This window comes from Balaenoptera ricei, chromosome 17, assembly GCF_028023285.1.
Source record: "Balaenoptera ricei isolate mBalRic1 chromosome 17, mBalRic1.hap2, whole genome shotgun sequence".
Taxonomy (NCBI): Eukaryota; Metazoa; Chordata; class Mammalia; order Artiodactyla; family Balaenopteridae; genus Balaenoptera; species Balaenoptera ricei.
The window spans coordinates 8,868,681-8,892,544 of NC_082655.1; the positions used below are offsets into that span (position 1 = coordinate 8,868,681).

The 23,864-nt window shown below is 41.0% G+C and overlaps 1 protein-coding gene across 5 annotated transcripts in view; it reads left to right on the plus strand.

Annotated features, from left to right (window-relative positions):
• TMEM71 (transmembrane protein 71) overlaps positions 1-23,597 on the plus strand; it is a 28,572-nt gene extending 4,975 nt beyond the window's left edge. For 3 of the 5 annotated variants that reach the window (XM_059901505.1, XM_059901507.1, XM_059901506.1), the window contains 7 exons: positions 97-309; positions 1,771-1,943; positions 12,535-12,720; positions 16,310-16,385; positions 19,407-19,468; positions 19,559-19,619; positions 22,631-23,597. In XM_059901505.1, coding sequence (XP_059757488.1) covers positions 97-309; positions 1,771-1,943; positions 12,535-12,720; positions 16,310-16,385; positions 19,407-19,468; positions 19,559-19,619; positions 22,631-22,646 — 787 coding nt within the window. In that variant the 3' untranslated portion in view covers positions 22,647-23,597. Of the gene's footprint in view, positions 1-96; positions 310-1,770; positions 1,944-12,534; positions 12,721-16,309; positions 16,386-17,699; positions 17,757-19,406; positions 19,469-19,558; positions 19,620-22,630 lie in introns of those variants that run through there. The other 2 variants (XM_059901508.1, XM_059901509.1) reach the window with 2 other exon arrangements.
• The last annotated feature ends 267 nt before the right edge of the window (positions 23,598-23,864 follow it).

A 23,864-nucleotide genomic window follows, 5' to 3' on the forward strand; every position in this document is an offset into this window, starting at 1 on the left:
GAGGTGGTTTTCCTTCACAGTGACTGGAAATGTGGTTTTTGTGTGACTGGCTGAACCGGATGGAGATTGAAAGGTCTTCTCTCATTCCCTCTTCAGTTTTGCCTGTGATTTCCTGGATGGTGACAGTTCCTTTGAGTGCTGCACCATAGATCCCCTGACAGGCTCCCACTTTGCCTGTCGCCGAAGTCTCAGACTCCTCACCAATGGCTACTACATCTGGACCGAAGACAGTTTTCTCTGCGACAAAGATGGCAACATAACTCTGAGCCCCTCCCAGACCAGTGTCCTGTACAAGGAGAACTTAGTCAAGTAAGTAGAGGAGGTTAGGTAAAAGGATCTGAAGTCCAACCCAAACGTTAATTATTCATTCATTCATTTGTTCATTCAACATCGTTTATAAGGAGCCCATTACTGCTCCAGATAGTGGAAACACACAGGTTCCTAAGGGGCAGGGGTGGCCGACATGAAAACAAAAGAAAGTAATGAAGCGATACAGGTGCCGGGAGAGAAGCCTGGATAGAGGGTAGCAGAGGGGAGAAGGAAAGGAGGCCCATTTTATTTGGAGCGACAGGTTAATACAAGCTTCCTAGAGATGAGGATGATTGATTTGAGTCTTGAGAGGTGCAGGCTGTTAGTTAAGATAGATGTAGGAAAGAGGACTTCCAGAAAGAGGGAACAGGCATGGAGTTCTAAGATACCCTGATACAAAGTGAGAGGAATGGCACATAGTTTGGGATGGCTACCACTTAGGGTGGAAAGGGCTGCTCTCCCAAGAGAGGAGACTAAGCCCAGAAGCAGGGCTGGATTGAGGAGGTTACATTCCAGCCTAAGAAGGTTGGGCTTTATTCTGTAGATAAAAGAGGAGCTATTGACAAATTATCAGATTCATCCTTAGCAAGATAACACTGATTACAAGGTAGAAGATGGATTGTTGGGAGTGTGGGGAATCAAAATCTTTTGGAAATGCGATTACCAAATCACATCACCACCACCCCCTTCCCCTTGACATACTTCAGTGATCTCCCTGTGCTCTTATGTTAAATTCCAACTCCTTCACATAACAGTCAAGGTTATTCATTATCCGCCTTCTTTTTACCTTTCCTGACTCATTTCCTAGCATGACTCAATATGAGACTTCTTGTTCATATATCCCAGAAAGGCTCCCTTGACTCCAGATTAGCAATACCCCTCCTGGTGCTCTCAAAGCAGCCTCGGTTAATGCGGTCAGAACACACATCCACAGAGCACGGTAATCAAGGGCAGAGAGGCTGGAGCCAGACTGCCTGGGTTTGCACCCCTGTTATGTCACTTACTAGCTGTATGACCTCAGACAAGTTCTTTAACTCTTTGTGCCTCAGTTTCCTGATCTGAGAAATGAGGTAACAGTAGTTCCTACCTCACAGGGCTGTTCTGAGGATAATGTGAGTTACTATATGTAAATCACTAAGAAAGACACCAGGCACATGATGAGGTCAGTGAAAGCATTAGCCGTATCTGCATTATTTTTGCCTTTCTCCCATACTAGATTATGAACTTTTTTGACCCAAGGTTTTGTCTTTTATCTCAATATACTTGACATTGATCCAAGCACCTGGCACACACAGAAATTTAAGAAACTTCTCTGGAATTAACGGAGGAAACAAATGAAATGAGCTTCACGGACCTGCGTGGTAGAGATGTGCCCTGTGCATCCAATTTCACTAAATTCTCCGCGTTGACCCTGAGTTGACTCCTACTCATGATTCACTTGCTACTTTCATTTCTCTCCAGAATATTTAGAAAGAAAAAGAGAATCCACCGTTCTTTTTCTTCTCTCTTCAACCTCAGTGCCTCTGAATCTTGGCTGCATGGAAACATCTTTGGTAATGCTGACTCTTCCCCCAGTGAGGACGTCTGGTTGGAGGGGGTCAGGAGGCTGGAAGCAAACGATTGCAATGAAAATGGTGAGTTTGAACCTCTTTTTCCATGGTGAAATTTCCAAATGGGCAGTAGCAACCGTGTGGTCCTGGACCAATGTAAAATCCAGAGACAACAGTCATTTTGATATAGAGGATGAACCACGTTTTAAATATTCACCTAAAATCCTCTCCATGCTACTTATATAATCCAAATGCATTTATCTCCATGTCATGCAAAATAGCCTAATTTCAATGTGTAAATTATTAAGTTGATAATACCTGGAACATATTTGCACATCTCCAATGGATCTTTTCCGTACAGGATTTGGGTGAAGAAAGAATACTGGAATCAAGGTTCATGTCCTAGTTTGGGTACATTGTGATAGTTACTTAACTTTGCTGAGTCTCAATTTCCTCATTTTTAAGACAAGATATGTATACATAGTTATAATAATGTAATACATATATATAATATATTCCTGTTGAAATATATGTTATATGTATAATTAGATATATCATTATACAAATTATGTAATACACATTATGTAATATTAATATATCTAAATATGTATGTATAGATCCATATATACACATATGTATGTAAACAGTGATGGGAATTCAAAGCCTATCTTGAAGATTAAGTGGAACAATGAATGTCAGGCATGGTTCAATGCCTGGTACTCAATAATTTGCAGTTATAATTATTTTTATTACTAGAATGGAAACCAAGGGTATTTATGGGGCACCTACCATCTGCTAGGCACCGTGCTAACACTGAGAATAAAAGGGTGAAAACAAATATAACCCCTGTCTCTAGTTTACTGGGGCAGGGGTGTGGTGAGGCCCAGGCCTTTGTTAAATAACTGCACAAATATAAAATAATAATTATGGCAAGTGCTATGAAGAAAAGGTATCTGATGTCCTGGGAGATTTGACCTATTCAGAAACTCAGGGAAGGCATCTCTGTGGAAGTGGCGTTTGAGCTGAGTTCTGGACAACGAGGGGGGCGTTTGGGGCAAAGGGGGAAAATAGGAGCATTCTGGGCTCAAGAGACAGAAAAGGCTAGGGTCTGGGGAGTCTACTGAATAGGTTTGCTGGGTGAGGAAAGACCACATGCATGGTTTAGGAAGATATTCCGTTTAAGTTCCTTTAGGACATCCCGGGGTGAGTCAGAGGGACGGTCTGAGTTCGAGCTATATGTCTGTGAGCCATTTCAGTCTAGGTGGTCACTGAAGCTGTGGAGTGGATGAGATAGATCAGGAGAGAGTAGAGTTGGCTAACAGAGAGCCTAGAACGGAATTTTACAAATCCAAACGTTGAATGGGTGAATAGGACAGGATTAGCCTGCAAAAGAGATAGAGAAGAGGCACCCAGAGAGGCGAGAAGAAAACCAGGAGAGTGTCATGTGATGAAAAGCAAGGGGAAACGGTGATACGGGAGGGAGGGAGTAGTCAACCGTGGCAAGTCGTGCCCCAAAGTTAAATAGGATGCGACTGGTATCATCGACCTGGAGGTTGTTGGTGGCCGACTGGAAGAGGCAGAAGAGAAGCAGAAAACAGGGTGAGGAGGGTATGGGGGCAACGCAGTGGAGGCCTGGGGTATTGAGGGCTCTTCAGGATGTCTTCCGGGAAGGGAAGGAGGGAGACCAGGTCCCTTACATACACGCATTGGACCTGATCACACTGATCTGCGCTGTTTCCCGAACACCACGCTCTTCCTCAGTTCTGCCGCTTCACTCCTGTTGCTCATATGCTGGGATTCGTTCATTCATTCATTCATTCATTTGTTCACTTGGAAGATTTTATTGAGGGCCAACTAGTTACCAGGCATCGTTCTACACACTGGGACGTATCGGTGAACAAAACAGACAAAACTATTTGTTCGCACGCAACTTGGATTCCTTGGCAGGAATGCAGTGACGTAAATTACGTAGCATGCTGGAAAGTGGTAAGCAGTGTGGAGCAGCAAAGGAGGAAGTGATGGGCATTTCAAGTTTAGGTGGGGTGACTGGCATGGCCTTCCTGAAAGTGACTTTTGAGCACTGACTTAAACGTGGGAGTGAAGCATCTGGGGAGAAACAATCCGGGCAGAGGAAATGCAAGTGCAAAGGTTCTGGCCTAGGAGCCTGCGAGGGGCTGAGTGAGTGAGGGAAGAGAGGTCAGGATCTCAGAGGTCTGTGGGTGGCAGCCACTGTGGAAGGACGGTGAGAGCTGTGAGACCATTTCGAAGGCTTTGCTCTCCGCTCCGAGTGAGAGGAGAAACCGCTGGAGGATTTTGAGCAGAAGAGTAATGTGATTCAGCTTACATTTTGACAACATAGCTCTGGCTGCTGTGTTCAGGTTAGATGTAAGGTAGGTATAGAGGGCAGAAGCAAGGAAACCAGTGAAGAGGTGTCAGAGTGACTCAGGTGGGACAGAATGGCAGCTTGAAGTAAGATGTTAGCAGGGTGGCGGTGAGAATGGGAAGGATTCTGGATACGTTTCGATGGTAGAGCCAACAGGATTTGCTGACCTGGGCTGAGAGAAAGAAAGAGAGCAGTCAAGGGTGCTTATTATATGCTAAGCACTTTACGTTCTGTCTTGTTTATGTTATTTATGTATTATATTATTATTTATATATTACCTTGTTTATATACATTATCATGTTTAAACACCTCAAAGTCCCCTAGGAATTAGGTCATATTATCATATTTATTATCATTATGATAAAATTGAAGTTCAGAGTTAAGTAACTTGCCCATGTTCATTTAGTTTAGAAACAGCAGAGTTGGAATTCAACCTAGGACTGTCTAGTTTGAAAGCCCAGCCTTTGCTCTATTGCCAGTAAGGGTTTTCCTCTCCTTTCCAGCATATACCTCATAGCCCAGGCCCAAAGAGCAAGCAAGAGGAGTCACATAACGCAACCATATAATAATTTAAAGATATGGTCCTTACGTGTCCACTATTTTTCTCAACCTGCTTCCTGGGCACACAGCTCAAATACTATATTATTTTTGTGAAAGCTTTTTGATTTGTAGTAATTATAGATTCATAAGAAGTTGAAAAATAAATAATACAGAAAGCACCTGTGTACCCTTCACCCAACTTCCCCTGCTGGTAAAACTTACTCAGTAGTACATTATCAAAACCAGGAAATTGACATTGATGCCAGACCATTAAGATTTCACCAGTTTTTGTGTGTGAATGTGTGTGTGTGTGTGTGTGTTACACTAGATTCATTTAAAAAAATAGAGTGCTTGTTAAATGAAGAAACAGTTCCTTATGTTAACAAACTAGTAATTAAACCGAGTGTATCCTAGTTCCCCATAATAACAAGGATGTATAAACAGGACAAAGATAAGGGAAAGAGGCAGGGTTGTGGTGGGTGAGCCTGGAATGATAGACTGAAGATATCTGAAGAAACTTCTGCGCCATGTTGAGGACTTTGGATTTTATCTAATTGATCAAGGATATTTTAGAAGCCTATTTTATTTTATTATTTTTTATTGAAGTAGAGTTGCTTTACAATGTAGTGTTAGTTTCTGCTGTACAGCAAAGTGAATCAGCTATACGTATACATATATCCCCTCTTTTTTAGATTTCCTTCCCATTTAGGTCACCACAGATCATTGAGTAGAGTTCACTGTAGGTTCTCCTTAGTTATCTATTTTATACATAGTAGTGTATATATGTCAATCCCAATCTCCCAGTTCATCCCACCCCCTCCCCGCCTTGATGTCCATAAGTTTGTTCTCTACACCTGTGTCTCTATTTCTGCTTTGCACATACACTCTTTTTGATATTCTTTTCCATTGTGGTTTATCATAGGATACTGAATATAGTTCTCTGTGCTACGCAGTAGGACCTTGTTGTTTATTCATTCCATATCTAATAGCTTACGTCTGCTAGTAGAAGGCTCTTAAGCAGGGCAATGACACAATCAGATTTAGATGTTTAAAGATTGCCTTTACAGCACCATGAAGTGAAGATTGGATGGAGGTACCTAGTGGGAGCTCAGAGGCAATTAAATCCAACTGGCACACCAGGCACAGTGGCTCTGGAAATAGAGGGAAGAGACTGAAGGAATCTTTTTCAAGGTAGAATTGACACGCTGGTGACAGATCGAATGTAGTGATGAGAAAGTGGGAGGAATCAAAGAAAACGGATGTGTTTAATTTGGGGAACTGCATGAAAAGTTCTGCCTGTCACCAAGGCCTGGAAGACAGTCTGGCCGAGTGATGAGGACGATGAGCTTTTGAGCTGAATGGACCTAAATTCAAGTCCTTGAATCACCTTCTCCAACCTGAGTGTTCTTGGGGAAGTTAGTTAAAACTTCTGGTCTTCTATTTCTACGTATATAAAATAAGAAAAATAGTAACATGTGGAATTGTTATGAGGATGAGATGCAATAATTCATGGAAAGGACATATTAGCACAGGGTCTGGTGTCCTGCTCAATATGAATTAGCTCTAAAAAGGCAAAAAGGAACAGATTAGGGTCAGGAAAAGAAACTCTGAATTCTGTTTCTTATGAGTTAAATTTGTAGTACTTATGGGAAGTGGACAGATAACCAGTAGAGGTTTGGAAGTGTAAGAAAAGAGGTCAGGAGTAAGGAAGGATCTGGATATTGATTTGGAAGCCAGTATGAGAAGTAGTAGAGGTCTTTGGAATAAAGGAGGAAAACAAGTGGATGAGCAGAAAGGAGAGTTAAGAAAGGGATTTAGGAGGTTAAACAGAAGCTCCAGTAATAATTATCCCTAATAGTAACGAGTGCTATGGACCAGCACCATTGCAACAAATCCATTATGTTATGTCACCACTTCTCTCCAAAGTCTATGAGGGAGTATTAGTTGTGTGTGTGTGTGTGTGTGTGTGTGTTAGGAACACAATGTAAGATTTACCCTCTTAGCAAAGTTCTAAGTATACAACACAGAATTGTTACCTATAGCCACTGTGCTGTACAGACCTCTAGGATTCATTCATCTTGTGGAACTGAAATTTGGACTACTGAAATCATGCAGCATTTCTCCTGCTGTGTGTGGCTTATTTCACGTAACACAGTGTGCTTCAGGTTCATCCATGTTGGTGAGGATGTGGAAAAAAGGGAACCCTTGTGCACTGCTGGAGGGAATGTAAATTAGTACAGGCGCTATGGAAAACAGTAGGGAGTCTCCTAAAAAAATTAAAAATAGGACTACCATGTGATCCAGCAATCCCACTTCTGGATATATATTCAAAGGAATTAAAATCAGGATCTCAAAGATTTATCAGCAGTCCATATTCATTTCAGCATTACTCACAATAGCAAAGATATGGAAACAATCTAAACGTCCATCAGCAGATAAATGGGCAAAGAAAATGTGGCATATACATACAGTGGAATGTTATTCAGCCTTATAAAAGAAGGAAATCCTGCCATTTGCAACAACATGGAGAGAGTATTATGATTATCCCCATTTTACCGAGGGAAAATCTAAGGCAGATTAGATACTTTTCATGGGACCATGCAACTAGTAAGTAGCATAGGCTGACCTCAAACCGAGGCATCTTGAGTATGTGCTCACTGTGCTACACCCAGGACAGGCACTGTGGGGAAAGTTTCTCAGGCAGAGGACCAGAACAGCATGATGCCATGAAAGAAGAGCATATAAAGAAATGACTAAGGGTGTGCCGCTTGGTAAAGAGGTCAAGTGTCCTGGAGCCTTAAAGAAGTCTCTGGTAAAAAAGTTATGCACGGCATCTTCAATCAGAAGGCAACTAGAATACAGCAGAAACTAACGCAACAATGTAAAGCAATTATACTCCAATAAAGATGTTTTTAAAAAAAAAAGGCAACTAGAGGTGATCCTGCCAACTCTTGCCATCCCTGACAGATTGGCACAGATACCTACAGTGAGAAGGAGCCCTCTTTACTTTTTAATTGAGATATAATTCATATCATAAAGTTTACCATATTAACATGTACAATTCAGTGATTGTTTTAGTATATTCACAAAGTAGGTTATGAAACCATGACCACTTTCTAATTCCAGAACATTTGCATCACACCAAAGAGAAACACCATACTCATTATCAGTCGTGCCCCATTTCCTGTCCCCCTACCCATTAGTAGACAATTAGCCTACTTCCTGTCTGTATGGATTTGCCTATTTTGGACTCCTATGACTTTTTCTTTTTCTGGAGGAAAAATTAAACCTTATTTATTTTTAAAAACCAAAAACACTAGGAAAATATATCACAGCCTTGAAACAGCAAAGAGACAGGCTATATTAGCATTTCAAGTAATTAAGTTGGTAAAAAGACAACAAGGTCCTCATCAAAACGATAAGGTGCCAGAGCAGGGGCAAGAACACTGCGTGTTGCAATGGTCCTGTCAAAAGTGGTGTTTGGTAATGGTTGGGGGCCTGCCCTTCTTTTGCCCTAAAGGAATCACAGCTCAACCCTGAGTTGCTTACTTTTACTCCCGTGACCTTCGTGTTGCCAAAGGATTGTCTCAGTAGAGTTCTGTTATTTCAGGGGGCAAAGTCAGCAATATTGGGCTTAGGCTTTCATTCCATTCTGTTTTATAAAAACCAGGTTTTTCCAAATCCAGTACTTTATAACTCTCTTAATTTCACTGTTCTTTCCTGGATACTAGTATACAACACAATCAAAACCCCCTTGCCTTTTAAGGGTGGGCTGCGTCTTCCTCCCATTGGTAACACTGCTGCGGTAGTGGTTTGCTTCTGCTGACCTATCTTATGCACTTGGAACATCCATCTCTTGGTCCTAGGCTGACTTTCCGGAACACATGGGGCAAGTCTCTTCTTGGTTCTAAAGCAACGTTTCCCCAAAGTGTGGGTGAGGCGGCAGACGCCTCTAGGACACAACAGTAGTGAATGTTGAATCTCTCAGTGAGACAGAAGCTCTGACTCCTCTTCCAGATCTCATCATCTTTCTGATAAAACCAAGGAGAAGGACTCAGATTAGAGCCTCAGTTGCTTTAAGACTCCTGAACACTCACTACTCTCTTTTAACAAAGAACAGGCTCAGAGCTTTCCCGTACAAAGGTATTTAGTGCAAATTAAATAAGGTCTCATTTTCACTGTACTTGTTTTTATATTTACTTTTTCTTTAGGGCATTTAAATGATTGATATACAGTTTCCTTTCAAGTAAAAGACTAAAGTGAAACAATTTAAGAAAATATGAAATGGCTAGGAGTTAAGAAGGCTCCGGGATGTGGCAAAAATCAGGAAAATGATGCTTGGATGCCTAAAGTTTGGGAATCATTGTTCTAAAGGCAGAGTTTCACATATTTGTAAATTAACATCTTGTTTTCCCATAGTTGCCTCTTCAAAATATGTCCAAACAACCTTAAAGCAATTGGACCACAGCAGCACCGCATATGCATGAGGTGTCTTGTTAAAATTCTCATGGTTTCCAAATATCTTCTAAATATAACAAATCAAACCACCCCCCTCCAAATCAGTAATTAGTCAACCCGGGTGCGCACACACAGGACTTTGAAAGCTCTCATTTCTGCTGTCAACTGTAATCAAATCTTCCCCAGACTTCTTATTTTCCGGATTTACCCAAAACCCCGTGACTTTTATCAGCAATTTATTTTTCTCTGGAAACGTCGCCGAGTTAGAAGACTAGAGAAGAATTCAAAATTAAATTGTTTTGCTGTTTTCTCTCTGGGCAATGGATGCAATCAAAACTTACTTCCTCTGATTTTCTTTTGCTTCATTTTTCAGGCTAAAAATGTTTTTTTGTTGTTGTTGCCTATTTAGTTTATCCTTAGCTCACCCCTTCCACAGCTGTGTCGAGATACCTCTCCTCATTAGCTGCAATTCATTCTTTAGCCGTGGCATTCTGTGGCTCCCCAGGCCCAATAGTGCAATTTGGGGTGCATCCCCTGAGCCATGAGTCGTATTGATAGAGGATCTAGGATTCATGCAGGGAGGACGAATCAGGACTTCCCGCTCTATTTCTGCCAGTCCCAAGAAAGAAAGACAAGATGACCTCAGACAAGGCACCCTCGCCTGAGGTCTGCGAGTTTCTCTTTATCTAGTGCCTCTTCCGTAAATATCTTTAATGGCAACATCTGTATGTCACTTTGTGTTTCCCTCTAGAGCAAACAAATGCCCATTCTACATTGCAAGGATAGGGAATGTACTCCGGAGAAATGGGTTCATCCTTTTAAAACAGGAGTCAACTACCCTGACTTTAACTAAATCAGGAGGAACAGAATGAAATTAATTTCTTCAAATATAATACCAAGGAACTATTTACTGAAATGTTTTCTGCATTATGATTCTTTCATTTATTATTAAGGTTAGAGGGAAAAAAATGTCAGTGAGGGGAAGCGTGAATTGGGGGCAAACCGTGTCTTTTCAGAGATGAAAATTCCTTGATCATTTTTTGTTAAGATTCTTTTGTGGTTTCTCTTTTTAATGTCACCTCTTCTTGTAGAAAATTCTGTGTAATATTTCCAGTATTCTACATGAGATACATTTTTCTTTCATCTCACTCTCAGTGGCAAAGCATAAGTTCAACAGAGCAGCCTTGGATGACAGCACAGGAATATTTTTACTGTTGTCACATCCTCAACCATATCTCCCCAGATCTTACTTCAGTGCCATTCATGAATATATAATCAGCCATGAAAGTTACCAGTTCCTTCTCACTTCCATGTTAATTTGACCATGTAGCTTCCTGTCTTTTTTTAAAACAGCTTTATTGAGGTATAATTGATATATGCAGATGTATGTATTTAGTGTGTACAATTTGATGAGTTTGGACATTTGCAAACCTCCCTGATACCATCACCAGAGTCAAGGCAACAGACATCCAACACCTCCCAGAGTTTCCTTATGTCCCTTTGTGGAGTTTTTTGTTTCTGTGGGGGGTTTGGGGGAAGTCTGTTTTTTGTACTAAGAACAAAAAGCGAGATCTCCCTTCTCAACACATATTGAAGTGCATAAAATACCTCACTGACACCTATAGCCACTATGTTCAGCAGACCTCTAGAACTTATTCATCTAGCATCACTGAAACCTTATACCTGTTGAACAACTCCCCATAGCCCCCTCCCCCAGCTCCTGGCAGCCACCATTTTATTCTCTGCTTCTCTGATTTTGACTATTTTAGATACCACGTGTGTAAGTGGAATCATGCAGTATTTGTCTCTCTATGACTGGCTTATTTCACTTAGCATAATGTCCTCCTGGTTCATCCACGATGTTACAAATGGCAGGATTTTCTTTACTCATTTGCCTATTGGTGAATACTTGGGTTGTTTCCATAACTTGGCTGTTGTGAATAGTGCTGCAACGAACAAGGTCCAGGACCTCCTCTGCAACCTTATCATTACTGGATGCTCTGCTTGTTTCACTTTCTACTGTTTCCTTTTTCTATGGCAACCAGCAGGGATGCTTCTACAGATTGCTTTGTCAAGAGGCAGCAAGTTGTGGGTGGGAGGGTGGGAGGGAAACTGCAGGGTTGGCAGGAATTCCCGTGTCCAGAAGCATCAGTTCATTAGCTGAGTATCCAGGCCTGTCCTGTGCATTATAGGATGCTTCACAACATCCCTGGGTTTTATTTCCTTAGATACCAGTGACACCCCATCCCTTCTCCCCTGCTCAAGTTGTGACAACCCAAAATGACTCCAGACATTGTCAAATGTCCCCTGGGGAGAGAAATTACTTCTGGTTAAGAAGCACTGTTATTTGAGGACCCCAAGTGTCTCTTGGAGTTCCACAGTCATTCCCAGCTTCCAAAACGGGGAGGGGCCTCTCTCCCATCTCTCACTGCTGAGTGAGCACTTCAACACACCAGGTACCTCCTGTTACACTCATGCTCCAAGTTGCCCTGAGGATAAATCTTAGCTCCTGAGTGAGTGTGACCCATGAGGCCCTTCGTGATTTGACCCCCTCTTAGCAGTCCAGCCAGAACCATCTTCCAGGACTTCCTGTCTGACCACGTAGGAGGCCTCCCTCTTCTGGGAACCCGCCACGTTCTCTCCCAGGCTGATGTCTTGCCTTCTCCCCCTCTCCCCTCCCCCCTCCCCCCTTCCCCTCCTCCTCCCCCTCTCCCTCCTTCTCCTCTCTGCCTGGCCTGCCCTCTTCCTGCTGTCTCTCTGGAAGCACTCCTACTCATCCTTCAAGTTTCCACTTCAGCACTCACACACTCCCTCCTGGGCTCCATCTGGACACCTTCTGCCAGGCTTCCACATAGCGATGACCTCGTTGCCTCTTAGCTGTGGGCTTGCATGCCTGTCCCTCTCCAACTGTGAGTGGGGCACAGCAGTATCTACTTTGACTTCCGACTCCCAGCCTCTTGAACTGTGTCCTGTGTGCAGTTATACAATAATTCTGCATTGAATGAATCAACGGATCCGCCCGCCCCAGAGCTCATGAAGCTTTTGCCTTCCCCTCTACCCTGACTCTCCTTCCTGAACTCTGGCTTGGCATCTTCTCTGGGGCTGTCACCTGTGGGCTGCCTCAGTCACTTTATGATCCAGACATGCCATGAAAATAGAGGTTAGGAAAAAAATATCTCTGCTCGTTCAGTTCCAATTCTCTGTCCTTCTTGAGACTATGGTTATGATCATTAGTCACCGAAAACACACACACACACAAACACACACAAGCACTGATCCCTTCTGCTTTTCCAGGAGGTGGTTTTGACTGTTCTCTGATGGATAACTGGGAGTCGGAGAAGCTAGATGCAGAGTCTGTGAAAACCTCCTTTTCCAGCCATGTCACCTCTTGGAGTCCCGGAGAAAACTCCCACAACCTGCCTCCTCAGTCCCAGTTCACAGCTTCTGAACATTTCCAGGAAAACATTTTGGATCATCCAAGTGAGTTTTTTTTTTTTAAATCTTTGCCACACCCAAATAATTCTTCCTTTCAGGGCCCAGAGATGCCTAATGTCCCCTTAGGTGCTGGTATCAGCCTGTGCCCATGTGATGCATTCGCAGAGAAGGTGATTGATTTGGAGGTGTCACCTTTGAGGCACCAGAAGGACTGGGTTTGCAGTGTTATTTATTTTTTAAAAACCCTGAAAACATTTGGCAAAATGTTAAGCTTGGCTAAAGCGGAGTCGTGCGTACACAGGTGTACATTATTATCATCTTTATACTTAGCTGTGCATTTGACATACTCTATAAGAAGAAAATGAAGGGAAGAAAGAAAAGAACGTCCTTTCATGCTATGCCCCCAGCAAGGAAAGTCAAAAGATATCAAGGCATTGGTATTTCCTGTCAGTAGTAAATCTGAAATAAATTCAGCAAGCATCTCCCTTAATCTCTAGCTTGCTAATATCAGATTAATCATGTTTGCACACAGTGTCGCCTCAAGGCTCTATCTTCAGCTTGCCAAGGTTCAAAGTCCAGTGCCCATTTGTTGGCTGGAACTCAGAAGCAGTTTATCCAACCCTCCAAAATTTCATCTGTAAATGGAGATAACCATAGTGCTTACCTTGTAAATGACTAAAATAATCTGTGTCAAGCACATAGCATCGTGTATACTAAGCACTCCAAAAATGTGACGTTATGATTACATAAGATTGAGGTTAAATGGAAAAATAATATCTTCTCTTTGTTTGCCTTCCCCAGATCATGAATATTTATTTCACTGACCACTTCTACTCCCAAAGACCAATATGCTATGCTTTATTTTGTTCCCAGTGCAGCTATTAGATAAGTGTTGAGGGTTTTTTAGTTCCCTTTCAAGGTGTTGGGATGACAGAGAAAGCAGTGTTTATTTTTTAGACGGTCTCCCGGTGATCAACACCTACTAAGGCTTCACAGCCACCTCCTCCAGGGAGTCCACCCTGTTTTCTGAGGAAGAGGTGTTAAGTGACCCCTTTTTGTGTTCCTCCATGCCCATTTCCTGCACTGAGCTTGCATGTTTGCTTTTGTATCTCACCCATCATGCTGTGAGCTCCTTCAGGATGGGCACCATGTCTTAGGCATCTGTAGATTTTAAACTTACCCAGGTAGTGCTTGGCACAGAGCAGGGGCTCCATGACTGTGGTGGACCAGTTAAGTGTGCTATCTCCATTTTACAGATAAGAATACTCAAGTTCTGACAGGTCAAGTAAGCCTCTGTACATGTTCTTTGTTGTATCTAGAATGTCTCCCACGGGCTGTACCTGGAAGACCCCTACTCTTTCTTCAAGGTACAGTTCAGAGGAGACCGCTTCTGTGGGGCCTTGTCTGCCCCCTGCTGGGGGGTTGAGGTAGCACTTGGCTTCCCTGAGATGCCATAGCACCCTGCACCGTGTATCTCTCTCTCTGTTGACGCCATCTTCCTTTGCCTCACCTGACTATGAAGCCCTGAGTGGACAAGGTCTCCATTTGATTCTATTTTATCTCCTTCACATGTAGGTTTTGAGTGTGCAGGCTGTTTCAGGTGATGGTTCATATGCTAGGGATATAGGCGTACATGGCATCATCTTTATCACTCAGGGCTTTTTGAGTTCCAGCGGATCGCAATCCAACTCAAAATGGATTAATCAATCATTGAATGTATTGCTTCATATTATTAAAAATTCCAGGCAAACATTTCAGTTTTCTGTCAGTCTCTACAAGTCTCTTTTCTTCTGTGTCAGCTTCACTCTTTAAAATGCTACTTACTACTCCATGGTAGTTCCTGCTGGTTCTGTACCTACAACTTCCCATGTTCAAGGCCAGCAGAAGGAGATTATTGGCTCCTCAAGTTAGGACAAAAGGGCAGGCTTCCTTGGTTCTGGAAGGGTCCCATTTACATGGCAAAACCAATCCCTTTGTCAATAAATATGTAAAGCTCCAAATGGCTTGGAGTGGATCAAAGACTGGGAGGGAAATCAGTCTGTCCATGGGGACCATGTACTAGGAGAAGGGGAGAGGGGGCTTCCCAAGGAAAATATGGGCACTGCCACCAAAGAACAGCAAATACGTGCCGGCTATTCTCAATAGTCTGGTGGGGAATTATAGAGAAAGAAAACAGCAATTTTAATTCAGTGTGAAAAGGTTGTTGATGGAGACAGGCCTGAGGTATAATGGGATTATAAAGAGGGAGAAGCTAAGGGCCAAGGGGGAGTTGAAGACATCCAGGAAGGCTTCTTGAAGGAGGTTACACTTGAACTAAGACAAAATCAATGCTAAGTGAACGGCTACTGATGGAATGAATCAATGAATACCTTGTCCACAATCACACAATGCATATCTTTATAGAACTTGAATTTAAACCCAATTTTCCTTCAGTATTCAAGTCTAGTGATCTTCGCAGTCAAGCTAGACTTATTTCTGTGAGAAAATGGGTTTCAAATTCTACATGAAATCAGAGGAGGCTAAGAATAGAAACACACTTTAGAAGGATGGTTGAGTGTTCAACTGAACCCACAATAACTTATTTAAATCACAGTATACATGAAATACTGTACATGTGCAGTGACATCATTCACAACTGCTATATTTTGCATTGCCAGTCTCCAGTGTTCTGCCCGCATTATGGACTAAGTAGGTTTTTGTTAGCTGACTCGATCTCCATTCAGAGCACAAATGGCAAAAATAAACGTGTTCATAGCTCAAAGTCATTCCAAGTTTTAAACAACTATTTAAACAAAAATTGAGCTTTTGAAGCATTTGCCAAAGCTTAAGCTGAGGTTTGTTCTATTATCCTTTAGATCTCTATGTGGCAATCCTTAAACTAGCTCTGATTTCTTTTAGGTGATTAGAATAATACTCAGGGTCACAACTGGTTTAACTCTTCCATTTATAACTTCTGGAGGATTTGCAGTCATTTCCACTGTGGCTTAGTAGCACTGAAATATTTTACGATAGCAAAGAGTTTCGTAAGGATGGATAGTTCAGAATATTTATTCTCTTTTTTTGCCCTTTAGAGACTCCCAGTATGCCAAGTTGCCGTTCTCTTTCCCTGCCCCATTTTAGGCAAAACATGGTGTTCTGGCTAGATGTGGTTTTTCAGTCTTGGCTCTGGCACCTCATAGCTGTGTGACCTTGGACGAATTTCATCATTTGAAATTTGGTCTTCTCATTTGCAGAGCTATGATCATGGTTCCCGCCTCACGCTTTTGTCGTGTTGATGAAACGAACTGATTTAGGAAAGCTCTTTGTGAATCATAAGTCACTCCACAAATTTGAGGCATTAATATTATTATCAATATCATCCCAGTTAGATTTCTGACATTAGCATAAATTCTAAAAAGCCTTTTCCCAGCATTAAAGTAAAAGGCAAGCCCCAAACTGTTTATGTAATGTAATCATTTATTGATTTTTTTAGTGATAGGACAAAACTGATCATTTTCAGGAAATTTGTAATGAATGACCCTGTACAACATTTGATAATTTTATCTTATTACTTATGACAAATTACTTGAGCTGACATACCTTTGAAAACCATGTTTTTGAGTTCTAATTCATTTCTTTTTATTTTTCCTATTAGAAACCAGTTTGTTACGAGTGGTCTCCTTTCAAGCAAATCTGTTTGCTGCATGCTTAATTATTTCTGCCTGTGCAAGGTAATTCAGATTTTATGTTCATGCAGTTGTGTTTCATAATTAATGAAGCTGTAATTGATTGATGATTTCCTTGCCTTGTTCCGCAAAGCATTTTAGGTAGCTCTGTGGTTAAGACTTGTTCATTTGTCTGTCCATTGCCTTTTTGTCTATCATCACCTCCCTCCTCCCATTATCTCACAAAACATACCAAAGGCAGTGGATCTTGCTAGAAATTGGATTTTTACCATGCATTATCCTTTGTTTAAATCCTCAGCGACACCCTGTTACAGATACAGTCTAAGTAACCCTACTTGGAGTTCAAGGGCATGTGAAGTCCCCATTGGGACTCCATCTTTCCCATTATATTTTTATATCCTCACATAAAATGTCTCCTCAGCATCTCAGAGGACATAACACTCTTGCCTGGTTATAGGCACATTTCTATTCTACCATCTGTCCAGCGTGTCCTTCCTATTCTTTTCTTGCCCAAGTCTCCAGGGTGGTGATCAAGTCCCATCTGTGCTAAACCCATTTGTGCCACAGGGCCTTTGCACTTGCTATTTATTCTACCTACTACAGTCTTTTTTCTTCTGGAGAAACAATAACTTGTGCCCTTAATTCTTTCTGGAATCTGTCCAAATGTCACATTGTCAGAAAGCCCTTCCCTGACAATCCCGTATAAATAGAATACCATTCTCTATCACACACATCTCACTTGGCTTTTCTTCAGAGCATTTATCACCACCTGACCTATTACGTGTTCACTTGTTTAAATGCTAATGATCCGTCTTTCCCTACAAGATTGTAAGCTCCTTGAGAACAGAGACATTGTGCTAGGGCCTCATCGATACTTGTTGAAACAATGAAACAGGGATGAATGGTACCTCCCGGGGTCTTTGTGGTCCTTGAACTCCAGTCAGTAAGTGCTGCTTCCTCTCAAGTCCCTCCTATTGATGATCAAGTATCTCACATCACATGGATCACTTGGGGGAGTTGTATTTTTAAATACAAAGTCCTGGATCCCATCCCTTGAGATACCAATTTAGATCGAGTGAGAATCCGTACTTTAAAACAGCTTCCCAGATAATTATGAGGTTTGAGAAGTATTTTTAGATCATTATGGAGCCAGAAGAACACAAAGGGGTTGGGGGGAGTCCTGTAGTTAAAAATACATTTGCAAAATTCTGCATTATATATCCCAATTTGGAGGATCACAATGTGTATTAGCATAATAAAGTCTCAGTGAAATAATGTGGTGAAGAAACCTGTTTAGCTTTATTTAACTTAGCTTTTCCCAAACTTAGCTGATCATGGACTCTTTTCTTTATTTCACAGGACTATTAATAAAGTGTTCCTCTTAGGTTAATTTCTGTAGAAACTCCTCCCTTAAGAGGAGAAATTGACTCCCCATCACTTGAGTTTGAACTACGTTTGGAAACTTGCTTCCAAGCAGTAGTGTTTGGAAAGAGGGGGAAAAGGAAACTTTTCAGTTGAGAAAACTGACAAATGGTACCTCAGATGATGAAGGTCAGCATCAAAAGGGATGAGTTATGTTGATGGCATGTACCCTTGATATGATGAGAATGGCACTTCACCTCTAGGGTCTTCTGAACCCCAGTCTAACCATGAGAAAAACCCAACTTGGGGAACACTCTCCACATTATCTGACCAGTACTCCTCAAAACCGTCAAGGTCATCAAAACCAAGGAGAGTCTGAGAAATCGTCACAGCCCAAAGGAGCCTAAGGAGACATAATGACTAAATGTCATGTGATATCCTACGTGAGATGCTGGAAAATGGATCAATTAGGGAAATACTGTAAAGTTCAAATGAAGTGTGGAGTTGAGTTATTAGTGATGCACCGATGTTGGTTCCTAATAATTATGGCAAAGGTACCATGTACTGTAAGATGCTAATAACAGAGGAAGCTGGATGTGGTGTATGTGAGAACCCTTTGTATTCTTTTTTGCAATTTCTCTGTATATCTAAAGTTATTCTAAAGTAAAAAAGTGTAGTTAAGTAAATAATTGGTTTTTTAAAAAAGAACTATTCCTATGGGCAACAGCATGGATGAACCTCATGGATATTATATAAGTGAAAGATGACAACAGAGTCTATATGATTGTCAAGAAAAGGCAAAACCGATCAGTTACTATAGATGTAAGAATAGTGGTTAATTTGGGGGGATAAAGTTGGAAAGATCAACAAAGGAAACCTTATGGGGTGCTGGAAATATTTTATTTCTTGCTTTGGGTGATTACAAGGGTTTATATTTTTAAAAAACCCAAAATGTGCACTTTATATGCTTTAGTGTACATTTGCTAAAGCTCAGTTTTTAAAAGTTTTTAAAATGCCTATGAAGACATGTCTGAGAAGATATTTGTCAGAATTTAATAATGAATGCTTCAGGGTGGTGGGAATTTTTTGATGACATTTTTCTTTTGCCTTTGTATTTATTTGTAATCTCTTTCAATATTCATATTTTGAGCACAAAAACTATAAAAATATTATTCTTCAAAAAGAAGAAAATCCACTCTGTGATACAATCATCCATCAGATTGACAAAAACCCAAAAGTTTAACACCCTCTTTTGTCAAGGTTATGAAGCAGTAGGCATACAAATTTTCTCCTTTTTTTTTCTAGAAGTTTTATACTTTTGTGGTTTACATTTCAGTCTATGACTCATTTTGAGTTAAATTTTGTGTTAAGGTGTGATGTCTTTGTATAGATTCGTTTTTATGCACGTGTCTATACAATTATTTTGGCACCATTTGTTGAAAAGACTCTCCTTTTTCCATTGTATTGCTTTTGCACTTCTGTTAAAAAATCACTTAACTTGTATCTGTATGGGTCTATTTCTGGAATTTCTATTCTTTCCCATTGATCTATATCTCTATCCTTTTGCCAATACTGCAGTATCTCTATTACTGTAGTTTTGTAGTAAATCCTAAAATCATCCATCTATGGTAAGTCTAAAAGAACATCTCATGTGTTGGAAATATACAATTAGTTTGCTAAGCCTGAGCAATCCTGCTGTTTCAGATGGTTTCTGGGAGGAATCATAGCCAGTGTCTTCACATGCTCCTTGGTGATAACCATTGCTTGTAAGTAACCATTTCCCAAATTACTGCTCTGATTCCTGTATTCCATTCCAGTTTTGGGCATTTAAAAATACTTTTTCTTTCTCCTCCAAGATGTTATCAAGTCATTCCTTCTCAGCCTTGCCAACTGTTTCAAAGTCACCACCCGCACTTGGTAAGTGTCGCCTGTGTTAGCATCATTTGTACAAAGACGACCACAATCTGATATCTGAGAATGCTTTCTGCTGAGTAATGGATGGCAGTGACTACGTACAAGAAAGGTCCTGATTATTTGTCCTGAAGAGTACTTTCTACTACTGCTAAGATCTGATAGTAGTATTAACCTGTCTCCTAAATTCCTACACCAAAATAGATAGAATTAGTTTTTAAGGCAGCAAGACTTAGGAAATAATATGAATTTTCAATTTTTAAATAGTTTTTAAAGAGCTTTTATAGATTCATAGCACTGTACCTCATAAATAGCTCATATTAAAAGGCTTTTCTCTTAGAGTTTCCCAAAGAGCTGGCAAACTGCCCGTGAAATGATCTCAGTTACAAACTGTGATTTCTCCACCATCTCTCACCCACTTAACGATCCCCCTATATGCTGACTGCCATAGTTCAGCATATTTCGAAGGGTGACTGGGGTCTGGGTGAGGTGCTCACAGAATCTCGAACAGCCTGCAAAGCGCCATCCCCTTGCAAAATGGATTGTGTTAATTACCCTCACTTTAATATGGCTGCCAGAGGTCGACTTCCAGAGCTTGGAGGCTGAGGTCTGCAATTCAAATTAGTTTACTGGCCTTCTCTCTTGACACTCTGTTGCCCTATTTATGAAATTTTTCTGTTAATTCTGAAATCACAGCGGGGCTTAGTGAAGATTTATTTTGTTTTGGACTCCAGCCAACATTGATTTACTGTCACGCTGAGCGATGTTTCCCTTCCTTTCCCGGCCTTCCAGGTTTCTAGGGGCGAGCATCTGGTATAGCTAAGTTTTATTTAACCTGATAGTTAGAAAATTGGGTCCTGAGGTCACCCGAGAAATCCTTATTCTTTAGTTCTTATAAATTAATGACATTTGTTTAAAACTTTTCTAAGATACCCACTTCTCTCCCTCTAGCTACGGGGCTGTGCACAGGCGTATCTCACACGAGGTTAACCGCAGATTTGCACGTGCGCTCAGCTTTTTGGGCTGAGATGTTGCACCGGTCAGGACTGGACTAGCCTATAATGTCTGAACAAAAGACTTTCATCCAAAGAGTCAGTTTGTAACCCAACTTTCAGAAGTGTCAGATGGTGAGAATAGTAGAAATCCGTTTTCTTTGGGTTTTAAGATGAATATGTACAATTAATCAGAACGACAAGTATCATCTTTTTAGGAAGCTTAATGAGGGCGGAGTTTCTCAAAGCACGGCATGGGGGCATTTGCTCTAGAATCAGCTGGGGAGCTTGTTTGAAAAGCAGAGGAATGGATCCTGATTCCAGACCTTCTGAATCCAAATTTCTGAGGAGGTCTTTATTATTAAAAACCTCCCCAGGAAATTCTTTGCACATTAACTATGAAAGTCTTGGAAAGATGGTTTGTAAAGCCTTTACCCCTTGATTTCTAAAGTGGCATCGCTTAACCTACTAAATCTTTATTGAGAGTTTACGGTGTGTTCTGTGCTGCACTGGGTGTCCAGAAATGCTCAGCAGACATTTATGGAGTCTCTGCTAAGGGTCAGACACTGTCATTAAGTGCCAGGGTTACAATGCCTCGAGATTTCAGAGTCTAATTAGAGGGACATGTAAAGGGCAAGGTGAAGTTACATTTTGAATGCAATAAGTGCAAGTACAGAGTTAGCACAGAGGCTATGGGATCACCAGGAATGATGTTTGGCTAGACCAGGAGAGGTAAGGAGGGTGGGCAGGGAAGGCAGGCTGGATAAGCCAGTATCTGACCTGCAGGTGTTATGTCACCTGTTGCTTTGAGGGCATCTCCCACTGTTCTGTGCTCCTCTTAAAAGAAATTAGATCAAGACCAGGATGATATTTCCATCTTAAACACTCTCAGCTACAGCCTCATTTATGGAACAAGATCACTTCTTTGCTTACTTGTGTACGTACTTCAACTTGTTTTTCTCTCATTTCCTCTCCATTTTTTCCCTTTTCCTGCCCACCGACCTCATATACACACACTCTTGCATTCAAGATCTGTGAAAATAAGGACTATTGACTTCATTTCTGTATCCAATGCCTTGAAAATAGTAGGTACTCCATAAATATTCATTGAATTGAATGTATTTGCTATCTCTTTTCTTAAAGTACTTCCTTTAGAGCCAAGAGCTCTGCTCCTGTACATTAAAGATTTTTCAACCCTCTTCCTCATATATAAACATATCCAGAAACCGATAGGCCAAAGACATGGTTATTAACATCAAGAGTCAAGAACGACTCATAGGTCTCCTCCAATAATCAAGGAGGAGAAACTACGGGAATTGCGGACAAGCCCTGAATTCAGTTCAACAAACATTACGGAGCAGCCCCCCCCACACCTGTCCGGCACTGCACATAGTTAGATTAGATAAGATACCTGCTCTTCAGCACTTTATAATTCTCAAATCACATCCCTTTTCATACCATAATGCAATTCTTACTCAACCACCTTCTTGGTTAAATATAAAGTCTTCAAGTTTGGGGACTGTCTATACTGCTCACCATTGGTTTGAAGGTCCCTTTCAAATGAAGGTCATCAGAGGTATCCCATGTCGCCAATAGCGTGTTAGCATCAGAAGTGTCCATTTTACATTTATGACATCATAGTAGCAAAATGGGCAACATCTCTTTTCTCTACTTCTCCATGAAGAAATATATGTTTGTACAGTTGGTGAATGAACGAATCAACTTTAGAGAGTAGAAATATGGGGAAAACTCACTTGTTTTTTGGGGAGAGAAAAAAGACAATATAAAATAGTAGTTAACTAAGTACCAAGCTGGGATTAGGGACAAAAACCTCTGTAGCCTGTCCCAGGAAAGGGGGAGAACTGAGAACTAGTAGGAGGAAAAAGAGCTGGGCGCCACTGTCCTAGTTTTGATTATTCAAGGTAGTTGTGTTTGTGTGTGGTCATGCAGTAATTCAAGTAGATACTGCATTTTCTCATGTATGTGGATGGATTATGCATTTCTTTCCTCCTTTCTCTGACCTAGGTTTGCCAAAATTTGACAGCCATTCAGGAGAGCCTCTGATGAATGTCTTCAGTCTGAATATCTGGAAATTGTCCCATTTGTAGTCTGCTTGGAATCAACTGTTTTATTGGAAAGAGTGAACAAGTGGATAATTGAGAAAAAAAAGCATTTTAATTTGGTTATGTGGTTTAAAAAAAAATCTCAGTTTTGGCCTCACAATGATAATATGCTCATGAAAATAATATTAATTTGTCTTCCCTCTGCAAACACAAGCAGTTGAAAAGGAAAGGACTGGGAAATGTGACAGAGGACAAACCACCTGGATGAGTGTTCTCTTATTATACCTTAAGGCAGTGGTTCTCAAACATTAATTTTCTTTAGAGAACTCTATGAGGAGCTTATAACAATGCAGATTCCTGGGCCTGCCTGCCTGTACCTATCCCTTGCTAAACCGCTGCAGTTGAACAAAGAAAGGGAATTTATATAATCAGCACCAACTTGAAAGTAAATAAATGTGGTTTGTGCATAAAATATAATGTAGAAAAAGCTTTCAGATCTTCCCAAGGGATGGCCTAATAGAAGGTGGTGACAGTAGATGATGGTTGATGGAAAACGGGCAGGAGAGAGTCATTTTTCAGAAAGTTCTTCTTTCTAACCAGTTTCTTTACCAAGTTTTCAATCATCTTGGCACTCATGATTACCTTTCACTCAAACTTCAATTCAAATAAAGATAGAACACACAAAAAAATACCTCAGGGGCAAAATAAAGGCAAAACACCGCAGTGCTTTGAAACACACAAAAATTGTACAGTTGCACTGAGGGATTACAGGAGATGCTCCCTCTCTATCCCTCTTGCTTGGTATATGTTCCCAAATGTGGCCTGCGATTGAAATTTGTTTTATATGATATTCTCTGGCTGGAGAATTGTGTGGAGAAAATTGTCTCTGCTTAAAATGGTAATGTCAAAATATCACTTTTTATATCAATTGTACTTAGTGCCTTTTTGGTTGAAAAAGTTTTATAGTAATAAATAAATGGAGTCATCAATGACTTGGTTTGGTCAAATACTAGTCGACATGTTGCTGTGAAGGTATTTTTTGGATGTAATTAACATCTACAATCCATGGACTTTAAGTAAAGCAGCTGACCCTCCATGATGTGGGTGGTCCTCATCCAATCAGCTGAAGGCTTTAAGAGAAAAGACTGAGGTCTCCTGAGGAAAAAGGAATTCTGCCTACAGATCACAACAGCCAA